Below are 13,412 nucleotides of genomic sequence, written 5' to 3' on the forward strand. Positions count from 1 at the left end.
TGTCTTGCCTCGTCAAATACTTCTACACAAAGTTATTGGAAGAATTTAACCAATTGAGAGCAACCCGTCACCAAACTCAGTATGAAGGTGTTGTTTTGTTTGCTAAGGTTTGATCTAGCTGAATTGTTTTTAGAAACAATTGGTATTATTGATGTTTAGTAAAGTTGAAAAAAATTAGAATAAGACAAGTAAAAAAGAACAGTGAACCTGCCCTTTTTGTTGAAATTTCCTCTCAGCAAATGTTTTTTTTGTTTTTACTATTTAAATTCAACTAGTCAAAGGAAATGTTTAACCCAACAAATCTAACAAAAATTTGAAGAAGACGACTACAAGACAATGACAAATTTTTTGCCCAAACTGCCTCTAAATAGATGGCTGGAATTGACAATTTTTTTGCCCAACGGCCTCTAAATAGATGGCTGGAATTGCGATCATGGTGTTAGCAGGGAAACAATATTGAGGAGACTCCGGTGGATATGTGACATTGGATCTAATTACAGCTCTTTACGCTAGACTCGGCCCGAAAATTAAACAAGTAAATCACAACCAGTAAAGATTCAGCACAGGTGCACAAGCATGAGAGACGAAAGATATCGGTGTTTCAGTTTGTTCAATAAACGGAGAATTGTCATTCAACATACACATTTTATCTTTAGAATAAATTTGCTTCGCCTGAGCAAATTTTAATAACTATAAATAATAACAAGATACAGAACATGGTTCCTCAATAATCTCCGGTACAAAGTAGATGTAAACCTACAGGCTTCATGGCAACTCCAGTTCATGTAAACGACTGATGTATGCATTGACAAAATACTATTCCCCTTCAGGTGTCACTTAAGGGAGTTCTCAATATCAATCACAAACCGATATTTCACGTCCTTCTTTATGAGCCTCTCAAGAGCTTCATTTGCATACTGAATTGGAATTATTTCAACCTCGGGGAAAATTTTATGGGCAGCACAGAAGTCCAACATTTCCTGAGTCTGTTTTGTGCCTCCAGTTATACTTCCCGAAATGGTTTTCATACCTGTAAGTGCCACACATCAATTAAATCACTTTATACACTAGTAACAAGTCAATACCGCTTATACAGTAATATTCATAGAACTTTAGACCACAATTTGCAATTCCTTAAGTTTGTGTCAAAACTATACCCAAGATAAGGCTAGCTGGACTGAGTTTCACTACACTTGGGAACCCCACCAAGACCAAAACACCAGCAGTCTTCAATAGCGACATGTATGGATCAAATGGAATATCACCAGATGCTGTGTTGATAATGAAGTCCAATGATTTAGCCAGGGCCTGCAACAAGGGAATACTATCAAGTCCATTGCAGCCCGAGATTTTTCTTGTTGGATGTCGAATGCAACTTACATGACCAGGGCAAACTCAACTCAGCAAAGTTAATGGATCTTACCATCATCTGTTGTTCGTCAGATGAGAGCACAAAGTTATCTGCTCCAAGCAGAATCAAAGCTTCCTCTTTCTTTGATATACTTGTGCTAAAAACCGTCACATTCAATCCGAAAGCTTTCCCAAACTTCACTGCCAAGTGACCAAGACCACCAAGCCCAATCACACCCAAAGACTTCCCAGGTTGGTTCATGTTATGGCGCATCATGGGAGTGTAAACAGTAATTCCAGCACATAGCAATGGCGCTGCTAAAGCTGATGGGTAATTGTCTGGTATTCTGAAGCAGTACCTGCACATCATAAAAATGGCATCTAGAACTTGCTCGGAAATAAGAAAGGGATGACAACAAAGTGCAGCGGTAAAGAATATTCACCTTTCATGCACAACAATGAAACTAGAGTATCCTCCTTTAGTGATGGTGCCATCAACATCAAAACCGTCAAAAGTGTAGACTGCTCCCTTCATGCAGTGAACTTCTAAACCATCATTACAATAATCGCACTCTCTGCATGAGTTAACATAGGTCCCCACTCCAACATGGTCACCAACTCTGAACCGCTTGACATTTGAACCAACTTCCCTTACAATTCCGACAATTTCGTGGCTGGTATACAAACAATGAAGGTTGCTTTATATATTAAATCCATCGGTCGAATGTAATTACGATGTAGCCCAAAATTCTAATATCATGCAATCAACCAACATACCCGGGTACTAGGGGATACTTAGAATGTCCTTGTTTATTCCTAGTCCAGGCAACATCAGCATAGCAAACTCCACAGTGTGTAATCCTTAGTGAAACATCATCATGTCCAAGAAGCCTGCATGAGATTTCCATCTTCAGTAGGAAAATTACTCCAAAGAAGAGTTACATGTAAGTAATGAAACAAACACTAAGTCAATAAAATAATCAACTAAGAAGAAAGAAGAGAACATATTAGGAAACAAATCAATATTCTTTTGTAATCATAAGGTCCGAAATCACATATGTGCGGAATATTCTGTGTCGCATTGCTGTTAGTAACACTTCCAGTATAATCCTTCTGACAACCCCAAAAACATGTGCGGAATTCTCAATGTGAAATTCTGGACTAAGAGTCTTCAACGGATAACTCAATGGGTCAAAAATATAATCAAGACGAGAAAGTAAAGAAGAAGACTCAACTGAAAATGTATTATCACCTCTTCTTAGCACACAGTGTGGGTGTTAAGAGTGGGAAGAGTACCTAGGGTTGCCCTCCGGGTATATGGCGGTTGCTACAATGGTGCTCGAGACCGCTGGAGATGGAGGAGGAGAGAGCTCGGGGCGCTGATGCCCATTCGGTAGTCGTTGAAGTTTACCAAACGGCCGTCAAATTCAATTATTTATTAATCGGACTACAACTAAAGATTTGCATAGTATAGCGAGGAAGTCCGAGTCGATCCACAGGGAGCTCGAATATAGCTTGTTCGGATTGTAGATGTAAGGGTTTGTGGCGTTTAGGCGGCCAAATTTTAGTTTTCCTTTGAAAGGTGAGAAATACCCTTATGAAAAAGACTAGAAAATGAGTTTGGACTAAGAATTAAAGGCAGCAAGGCAATGGAGTTACTAACGCCCGTAACTTAAGCCGTCTAACAATTCTCAACGAAAACACGGTTGAATCGCACGGCATAGGCTATCAACCGGAAGATTTAGCTATGAAAATGGTTAGACTTGATATAGAGTTTGAATAACAAGCTAAACACAAGGCGTGACATCGCTCCCGAAACCATGTGGGCAAGCACATGATCACCGGAGATTAACAACGCCAAGACTTGAATTCAAACTAAATATCAAGGTCATGAACTAGAAGCATAGTTTGGAAAGCGAGCAAGTTCTTTGGTTCTTTTGGCAAACACGAACCAAGACATAGCTCTCGAAACCGTGTGAGCAAGCATATGATCACCAGGGATTAACATCGGTAAGCTTTGTTACATAAAAGGGCGAACTACACACATTTACAAACCAAACATCAAGTCTTAAGTTGAGGAGAGCAAAATTAACCTAAATCACGTGTTATTCACCCATGGCCAAGCCTTATCAACTACTCACACATAGCTAAAAGACTAGACATGGTAAGAAAATGGAGCAAAAGATTTAACCGAAGAAAACGAAAATAAACTTGATTTTCACGAAGATCTAAAGAGTAGCTACAACTTTAATACATGAGAATTTAACAAACAACTAGTACCTTGAAGAGTTGTTGAAGAAAAAGACTAGAAAAGCTTGAAGATGACAATGGAGAAAAGACTAGAAAGAAAACTAACCTAGAGCATAAAGTAGATTATGAGATAAAGTGGGAGAGAAGGGTATTTATACAACTCAACTTCTCTCCCAACAAATATCCCACAAACATACTATAAGTAGTAAGTATTCCATAAATGAAAGGTCCAAAAAGAAACAAATATTCGGCCGAAGGCTTGTGGTATGGATACTAATTATGGAAAGTATCGATACCACATTGCTAAGCTTGAAAAGCCATTTTCCCCGTAGTGCGCCCGTATCGATACTGCCTTAACCCGTATCGATACAACAAAAACTGTAATCCAACGAAGCTAATGCGTATCGATACAACTTAAGGCTGTATCGATACGGGGAGGTTATCTCCAGGTATGCCTTCAGCTTTAGCAGGCAGCTTCACAGCAGCTTCATAGCTCCACAACATCTTATTTTCATTTCCTAAACTTAAGTAAAGACTACATTTTAAACATTTCTTTTACCTTTTCTTTACTTTAATTTATTTAATGAAAATAAGAAAGTACCCCCCATTTGGAAACAATGACATTACCAGAATTTCAAGATTCCAATTAAAATCAAAATGTCAACCCTCCACTTTTAGTGTAAAATGAAAAATTTGCACATTTTTCACAAGAGAAAATGGCTCAAAACATGACCTTGCTCTTCAAATAAAACCTTGCAACTTTGTAGTTACTCTTAGAAAAATTCAAGGATCAATTACTCCCATTTTTTATATCGAAAATTGATACTTTTCCAAAAAGTCATTTTTCCATACTTAGACAGATTTTAAGAGGCAGACAGGGTCTTCGGGTACTTGGAAGCACTTGGGCCATCCATGGCGTCAAAACATGCCTTATTAGCACGGTTTACCTGAAAACACTAAAAATACACCTTACGTGCAATATCGAATAAAAACTAGATAAATGCAAGTTAAAACAACATAAAGCGGAACTAGTCGCACCAGATATCTACAATATTGGGTGCTCATCAGGCGCCCAAAGAGAGAGGGATGGCAATGGAGAGAGGTCTTAACTAGAGAGTAGATAAGTGTATTGAATGCTCGTCTTACTATATTGTCAAGTCTCCCTTATATATGAGCCTTTGAGAGAAGAGAGTCAGTTGTGAGGCTCCTCCCCATTGGTGGGCAGAGTGGAGGTTGACATGCTTTCCTCTTTTAGTCCCAAGTCAGGCCTTGGAGCTTGTATCAAGGAACCAACAAAGACTATTTAGGTGATACATGGAGACCCGTATCATCTACCAAGTCAGGCGGTAGGTACGATACGGGCTCCGAGGTGCCAGGCGGTAGGTATGATACTTCTTCTAAGGGGTCAGATGGTGGTGGTCAACGCCCCCTCTCTCTAAGACCAGTCAAATTAGAGCTCGCCGAAGGCAAGCTCGTCCTCCTTGACAAACTCCTTGCTCTAGCCTCCAAACCACTTTCCTCCTTAGGTCCCGAACAATGTATCTAGGCCCTGCTTCTGGCCTAGGATGGTGTGTAGAGTCGCCTTTGAGTATACATGGAGGGCACGTGTAGCCTTAAGTAGAAGGTGAGGTGCCCGAAGGTGACCTCATTCCTCCATGGGGGGAGGGTTCCTGGTGGAGGCATTGCTCCTCCATAGTTAGAGTTGTGGAGGAAGCCTTGCTTCGGCGGAGGCAAGGTTTGTGGAGGAAGTATCACTTTGGCGGAGGCAAGGTCTGTGGAGGAGGCATTGCTACTCCAGAGATAGAGTTCATGGAGGAAGCCTCACTTTGGTGGAGGCAAGGCTTGTGGAGGAAGCCTTGCTCCACTGGTGGTGAGTATCATGGAGGAAACCTCACTTTGGCAGAGGCAAGGTTTGTGGAGGAAGTCTTGCTCTGCCGGAGGTGAATATCATGGAGGAAGCCTTGCTCCTCCTGGAGAGGGTCGCCGGAGGGGCTCTTGGAGAAGGTGCATCCGGATGTGGGATATATCACATACCCACATTAATGTCCCCTTGTGTGCATATACTCATGTCGCAAAATGAGTGTGTGAGAGCATAGTTGAATCATGGAGGGAGTCTCGCTCCTCCTGGAATGGGTCGCCGGAGGGGAGCTCTTGGAGAAGGCACATCCGGATGTGGTGTGTATCATATACCGACACACATTATCAAAATGAAACTTTGCTTCTTCTGCCTTTTATAACCCGTGCTAGAGGTGACGACATATGCTGATATGCTTCATGAGAGAGAGAGAGAGAGAGAGAGAGAGAGAGAGAGAGAGAGACTCTTCCATCTATTCAATTTTAATTCATTCTCTGAATCCCCAATTTCCTGAATAAGCCACTTGTATCAGAACTAAAACAAATAAAGAATACATTTTCTGATGAGTAGTCCCTACAAAACCCTAAAATTAGCAATCTAGAATCTTATAAACTTCAATTGGGCACTACCATCTATAGCAAATAACTTAAGCCCCTATAATCTTCAATATAACCCCCGAAATATCCAAAACAAAGAAAATATGCAACAAGGTGAAAACAACAAAATGAAGTTAATAAACACAATAAAGAACTAGATGTGAATCTTGCAGCAGCTAAGCTGGAATACAAGTGAATGATGTGCGACTGGATTGGCCGGACAGAGCTACCCCACCCTCCTTCAAAAGAAAATTTCATACACATACCTGCGGCTGAATTTGTAAGGTGACAAAACTCCAGATGGGTCTCTCGCCGCCCATCCAAGGCAGTCCTCATTTGAACTATTGGAGCTCATTTCGTACCAATACTGTCCACCATAGAGAGTTCTATGTCATCATCTGCTTAACCTTATTAACAGATCAAGAAACAGAAATCTTTAAAACTGCAATGCAGGCAAGTAATGTTTCTTCACATTCATGTAAGTCAAAACAGTATGCTATTTATGCATTCTAGCAATTGATTACAAACTCTGCAAGTAAAGCCAGCCTCAATTTAACTCAAAACCAGCCATGCATTGGATACAAGTTAAGGTGCCTATGGCTATGGATGAAAAGTGCAACTGCAACTGATATGAGAACTGCAGATGCCGAATACATGGAAATGGCCATTCGACTACAGCGTAGAAGTGAGGGTGGAGTTGAAATAGACTTCTTATGCAACTCTGGAAACAGTTTATTTCATTCTCGCCTAGCCGAATTATTCCCCAAAACGTCAACATGAAAACCCCTATATGATTCCTAAAACAGTTACAACGGCAATGATGCTATACAGGACCATGAATAAACTGAGTGTAGCTGAGACAGAATTAGAACAGAAAAAGAGTCCGTTTAGCCAAACCTAACTCATCGGGACACAATTTGGTTCTTCACTTTCCAAGCCCTACACAGTGGAAAATACCAATATGCCCATTGCCCACAAGCTGCTTTTAAGTTTTGCAACCTAAAGGGGAAGTGCTACGAATACTTTCCATACGAACATTGATCTTGCAGCACTCATAGTGCCCCCTAAGTTCCAGCCTTCTTTTTGCAAATATGTGAATACTCAATGAGGAAAAGCTTATACTATTACCGTCACGAAACGATTGACCGGTTTGCCAAAACGAGAACTTAAAAATAACACATTTTTATCCCCCAAAAATCAAATTTTCTAGCAAATTACAAGATATCAATGAGTTCTTTTAGCACATAAAAAAATGTTTGAATTACTTTTGAGAAAAAATGCATCAGTTTCAAGTTCTTGTTTTGTGAATCGGACAATCTTTTTGGAACGGAGGTAGTAATGTAAACCTATTATTTCATTCTCAAATATACATAAATCCTTCTAGTACAATCCTTTCCACATAGAAGGATGCAACTTGTGTCCAGTAACCTTCCAAAAGTTTGACTTGGAAATCTGAGAAGGGTCTCTTAGTTCATCGAGAGCAATCTTAGTGAATGGCTATATAATTCGATAGGACGTTCGTATCTGGTCAAGGGCCCTCTTCTAATATACAAGGAAAGAGGGGGAGGGATGTGTATAAACTTTTCTTTTCTTTTTGGCACTAAGCAAAACAATTTCCAGTTGAATGTAGAAGCAGCTCCTTGATGATGGATCTACACGCTACAGCTTCTCGTTTCCTTTCAACTTATTTCCATGAGTATGGATCCTTTTCTCGGGCTTACTTTATAGGATTATAAATTTATAATACTGTTTACAATCGAATTGTGAAAAATACTCATAGGACACTTAGAATGTGATCTGAGTATACAAATGAGCGATTAATATTGAGACAAACAACCAAATATGGCTGAAGTTCAGATGACAAGACAAATGCAAATTACGGAGTATATGAAAAGCCAACACCCCAAAAGCAAGTGAAATAAATGGCTTTGGTGGTGGGAGTGTTTGGAGAGACTTACCCGGAGATTGACTTCAGAGAGAGAGAGAGAGAGAGAGAGATCCTTGTATTTTGAAATCAGAGATCCGTGTAGCCTGATGAGATGAGACTTTTAAACCAGCTTATTATTAAGAGCGGATCAAAAAAAAAAAAACCTTATTATTAAGAGTTTTTTATTTTATGTTTTTATCCTTAAATATCACATTTTTTTCTACTTCGCCCTTAAGCTGCCTTGCTATGTTTGGATTGGTGTTTGAAAAATAATAGGAGTAATAAATGAAAAGAGATAGAGAGATAAATGTTGGAAGTAGTGAGAATCTAGAAAGAATTTTTTTTAAAATTCTTTTTGAATTGTAAAGAGAACAAGGCAATACTATCAATTTCGTAACTATCCAAATTCCACCCATTAAGTCTAAGGTCATCCGCATTGGTAAAATTAAAAAAGGATAACCAAAAGTTGACACATCAGCTTTTACTTAAAAATGTTGAGTTTCACAATGGTCACTTGTAACTTCCTTTATATGTGAGGTACTTAAATATTATACCCTAGTATCTCAAGGGGCAAAGCGCATTTTCTTTTAAAAAGTTTTGCAACTGTGCTGTGTGTCTTGGTGGGGCGTGTGTGTGTTCTTATCCAAAAAGAAAAAAGAAAGGAACCCAGGAGTTCTGTATTCTCAACGTTAGAGAGAGAGAGAGATCAACCGAGGAAGAAGGAGAAGAGGAAAAAAAAGGAAATTAGGTCTAGCTTTGAATTGAAGTTTATTTAGGTAAATTTCATCTCTTTAAGTGCTGAATTTCATATTCTCCATGCTAGGTCTCATGTTCTACATCTTATATGCATTGAATTGAATCTATGGGAGAGGTGGAGTTGGGTTTTATCTTAGGGAATTCGTGCATCTTATGGTTATGCATAACTGTGTTTAAACCAAGCTGAATCTGCCCTGTTTTGACGAATTTTTCTCATCGACGTGCCGTTCATGTTATTTTTTGATAATTTTACCGTAGATGCCTCTGCGAGTTTAGTTTATGCTGTACAAAGTTTAGAATTATCTGAGAAGTGTGGAAAAAGATAAAAATCATAAACCGAGTTGCTGTCAGATTTGCGTATGGGCAAACAGCACAGACACGTATTGGAAAAACGAGCATAACTCCTAGCTCGGGTATCGGTTTTACGCACCGTTTCTTGATTCAAGAACTAGACTCGTATATCTTTCTGAATATGTATGGGTTGTGCTGTGACTCTTTCTAGATTATAGCAGTTTTTGAAATTAAGTTCAGGTCTTGGGAAGTTCTGGGGTTGTGGACAGCTTTTGGCTTGAGTTCCTCGCGAAATTCCTCAAGATTAAGCATGTTGAGTGGACATGAGTTCTTATGAGTCTTAAGTATTGTAAAGTTGGTGATGTTTTGGCTTTGGAATTCCTTGAAAAGGTTAAGAACTCAATTTATTGTGAATTATTGAAAGCTAGACTGATCTTGAGTTTCTGTTTTGAGACAGATTTGTGAATCTGTTGTGCTTGTCTATTTTCCCATCCTTACAGTTTGAATTTGGTCTTAGTTCCTTCATAACTCTTGAAGTACATCCTCTTACGAAGCTTTTGACACCAAAATCATTCGATAATGATAAAAACTCGACACATAGTGATTTGTCGAAGTTGGGACTGTCTTGAGATGATTCTATGCGGAATCGGCACATGTTTAGATTCATGTTATGATTTTATTTGAAGTTTAGGTATTCTGAGCATAAATAGGATTGCTTTGACTATTTGAGTTTTGTTCTTATACGTGTGGATGAAAATGCTAGGTTTGGAGGCGACAACAAGCACCACAGCTCCACGTAGGGAGTGACTGTGTTGGTTTTCTTTTTGTTGGAGACCGAGATGAGTGTTCGACTCATAGATGTTCTTCAATTGGAATGAACTTGTGATATTGAACTATGACTTTGTGTCGAAGAGCAATAACGGCTAATAGCCAGACTTAGTGTCGTGCTCCTGACTTTGTGTCGATTAATTGGCTTTATGCCAAAATTATGACTTTGTGTCGAGATAGTGACTTCGTGTCGATTTAAAGACTTTGTGTCGATTATTTACCTATGCTTAATTAATGGTGAAGAGTGATTTATTTATTGTTTTTATTGAACAACATCCATGTCTCATTTACACTCCTGGAACTCGTTTGGGGTTTCAGTTTTGCAGGTATAGGTCGGTGTCCACTACAGGTTGCGTTTTGCGTTTTGGGACTCGCTCGAGGAGTGCGTGGTTGCAGCCTGTGGGAGTCTTGTCTCCCGGCCCGTAGTTGATATTTGTTTTGTTTAGTTTTGGGCAATAGTTGGTTGTGTAAAGTTTATTACTTGACAGACTTTCGCTATAGTTTGTAAATGACAATTATTTTGAGGTGTAAATAAAATGTGGCTGTTGATTTGCAGTTTCTAGTTATTGTTGGCATTGCTAGTAGCCGGTTGTCGTTGGGTTGTTGTCGCGTGTCGTATCGGGATAGGCTGATGAGGTGCTATTTCGAAATGGGGCGTGACATCACTTATAGTCCATAACCAAAACAAGGGTGTACTACAATTTCACTTTCTCTCCCCCTCTGTTTCCTACCATTTACTACCCTCCATTTACGTTTTTTTTGCAAAAATATATAGATTCCCTCTCTTAATTTTGGAAAAAAATCGGTGACTTTCTTCCCTCCTATTAAAAATTAGAAGCGGAAAAGAAGAGTAAAATATCTTAATCCGGCGATGATAGGTTGAATTGTAGATGATCGAGAGATATGAGCTTCACTTTTTGAGGGAAATAAAGAGAAATAGTTTGTGGGTGAAGTGAAAAAGATATAGAGTAAGCGAAGAAGAGAAGAAAAAAATATCAATTGAAATAGGCGTGTATACAAATTTTAGAACTAGTTAACTTATGTGGTGTGGAGTTCACAAATTTTGATTATTGAAAAAGATTGCTAGTTTTCGTTATCCAAAGCCCAAAATTTGATTATTTCTAAGAATATTGCTAAGTTTGATTATACCATTGCGAGTCATTTTTTGCACTAACATTGTTAACTTTAAAAATAATTAACCTTTGATGATACTACTGTGGATGGCCTAAGAGCATCCCTATTGTAATAATCAAATGGGTGTGGATAAGAAAATTTAACAACAATACTCAAAAAATACCCCACATTATAATACGTAAAGTTACAAGGCTCTTAACAAATAATCAAATTCCACTAATTTCATAACAAAACTTAACAAGTTTTACCAATAACTAAAACTCATTAACCAAATTCAAAACTCAATAACTCAAAAACACCCCCACATTGAAATTGTCTCATCGAGACCAATAATTTGGTGTAGTCGGGTGCGTAATTGGAACTCGTTTGCTATTAGACAAATGTGCATTGTGTATTGTATTTTTTTTTGTTAGGGATGCAAAAACAATCAATGTGAATATAGAGGTTGTTAAGTTTGATTATGAACTAAATGGATAATCAAATGCTGATGTGACACATTTTAGTTATTGATTTTAATTATTACTATTGCGGATGCTCTTAGTCCTTTGATGATCTAGTCCTTTAATGAGTCGTTTATGTTTCCAATTAGTCCTTAATGAGTCCAGATCCCATCTTTTAATGAACTAATTAGTCCTTTAATGAGTCATTTAATGAATCCAATTATCCAATTAGTCCTTTAACGAGTCCAAATCTCATTCTTTGGACTCAAATAGATGAGATTAGGATAGTTTAATGACGAAATAGGTGATTTTGGTAATTTAAGGACTAAACAGAAAAAATGGTGATAGTTTGAGGCATAAAAACATTAAAAAAAACTTTATTATTAATGAAATTTGGTTTTTTTTAATTTTAAGAAGATAGGCTTTACTCCATTGGTTGGTTTATTTATCGAACCATTTTACTTTTATCCTCATTTATCAAACTGTTGATAACAAGTAAATAGGGAAATATCTGAAATCATATGACATGATTTTAGCTGAAAGTGAAAAAAATATGGCTTGTTTTGCCAATAAAATACCAGTACTAATGACTGATCTAAACCATGATTGTCAAGATGAACAGTCGATGTGTCCCTTAAATAGGGTGGTGCTTATTTTTGCTAAAAGCGTTATTAGAAAGCACACTTTACTAAATGCCTCAAGGGTACACACCTTTGTAAAAATGCGTTACTAGCAGCATGCTTTTTAAGTGTAAAAGCATTTCTAACGTGCACGTTTTCATTCAAGCGTTACCATGCGCTTCAAAATGTGCTTAGCAAATTTGGGTTTAGCGTAGTTTGGCCGCAGATTTAATAAAAGGGCAAACCGTAATAAATTAACTAAACCTAAATCAGTTAATTGGCCCGGGTTTTCTTCATCCGTAGTAATTAGTAAACAATAAACCTATTTGAATTTGAACGGTTCGAATTAAATTTTATCAATCAAAGGGCCGGGGAAAAAGAAAAAAAAAAAAAAAAGGGCCGAAAATCCATTCGGCGGCATTTGCCCAGTAGCAAAATCATTGATGACTCCACTGGTCCACTGGGATGTAAGAAAATATAATTCGGCTAATGGTTTATGTACTATGGCAAACACTTGGCAGACGCCGAGTCCGTGCATTGCCCAAAAGTTGCTGCAAACTGCAGCCTCCCAAAATTACGCCGTTTTGATGGCAAGTTACACGAGGTCAAGCCAAAAGCTGGAAAAGTGGAAAACGTAAGGGGGAGGAAAATTATTCAGTGCTTTTGCCTTTCCAAATTTCTATAAACCCACACCTTCTTTTATCCGAATTTCCCTCTCTCTCTCTCTCCCTCTCTTCCAAACACATTTCCCTTGAAACCCAATCACCAAACCCACAAAAATTGTTCTGTTTTCTCATTCCCCTCTCTCTCTGGTCCTCTTTTAATTTCTCAACTCTCAAGTTTCAAGAATTGCAGCTAAGAAACGGAGTGGAAGACCCATTCTCTCAATCTCTCTCTCCACAAATCATGTGCAGTATTAACAAAAGAACCTCACAAAAAAGAGTAGACGACTATTGACTGTTCAAATGTGGATGACCTAGTTTTTTTGGACGAATTTGTTCTTCTTTTTTTTTGGATCATGAATGAATTTGTTCTTTATTCCAATGTTAATCTAACTTGATCTAGCCAAAAAAGATGAAAGTCGACTTTAAGGTCTTAAAAATAGACACAATTGGTGAACTATTTTCTGGAGAGGAGAGTTATTTTTTGGAGGGGAGAGCTTTGAGGGAATAATGGAGAAAGAAAGAAGAGGAAGTGGGTTTGGGGAGAGAGAGAGAGAGAGATTTAAAAGATGCGGGCTTAAGAATTTGGAAAAGCAGAAGCATTGAATAATTTTCCTCCCCCCTACGTTTTCCACTTTTCCGTTTTCCACTTTTCCAATTTCTGGCTTGGCCGCGTGTAACTTGCCCCCAATACGGTGTTGAT

The 13,412-nt window shown here is 38.4% G+C and overlaps 1 protein-coding gene across 2 annotated transcripts; it reads right to left on the reverse strand.

Annotated features, from left to right (window-relative positions):
* Positions 1–579: 579 nt before the first annotated feature.
* Positions 580–8,116, reverse strand: LOC131316941 (probable cinnamyl alcohol dehydrogenase 1). 2 transcript variants are annotated; one of them, XM_058346512.1, is made up of 7 exons: positions 8,010–8,116; positions 6,318–6,418; positions 2,128–2,241; positions 1,794–2,024; positions 1,424–1,709; positions 1,158–1,308; positions 580–1,030 (listed from the first exon to the last, which is right to left on the reverse strand). In XM_058346512.1, the coding sequence occupies exons 2-7, from the start codon at positions 6,404–6,406 to the stop codon at positions 834–836; spliced, it is 1,068 nt and encodes a 355-aa protein (XP_058202495.1). In that variant the 5' UTR covers positions 6,407–6,418; positions 8,010–8,116; the 3' UTR covers positions 580–833. The 2 variants fall into 2 exon arrangements, with proteins under 2 accessions (XP_058202495.1, XP_058202496.1); XM_058346513.1 differs by having other exon boundaries at positions 6,318–6,458.
* Between the last annotated feature and the right edge of the window lie 5,296 nt (positions 8,117–13,412).

Source organism: Rhododendron vialii, chromosome 2a, assembly GCF_030253575.1.
Source record: "Rhododendron vialii isolate Sample 1 chromosome 2a, ASM3025357v1".
Taxonomy (NCBI): Eukaryota; Viridiplantae; Streptophyta; class Magnoliopsida; order Ericales; family Ericaceae; genus Rhododendron; species Rhododendron vialii.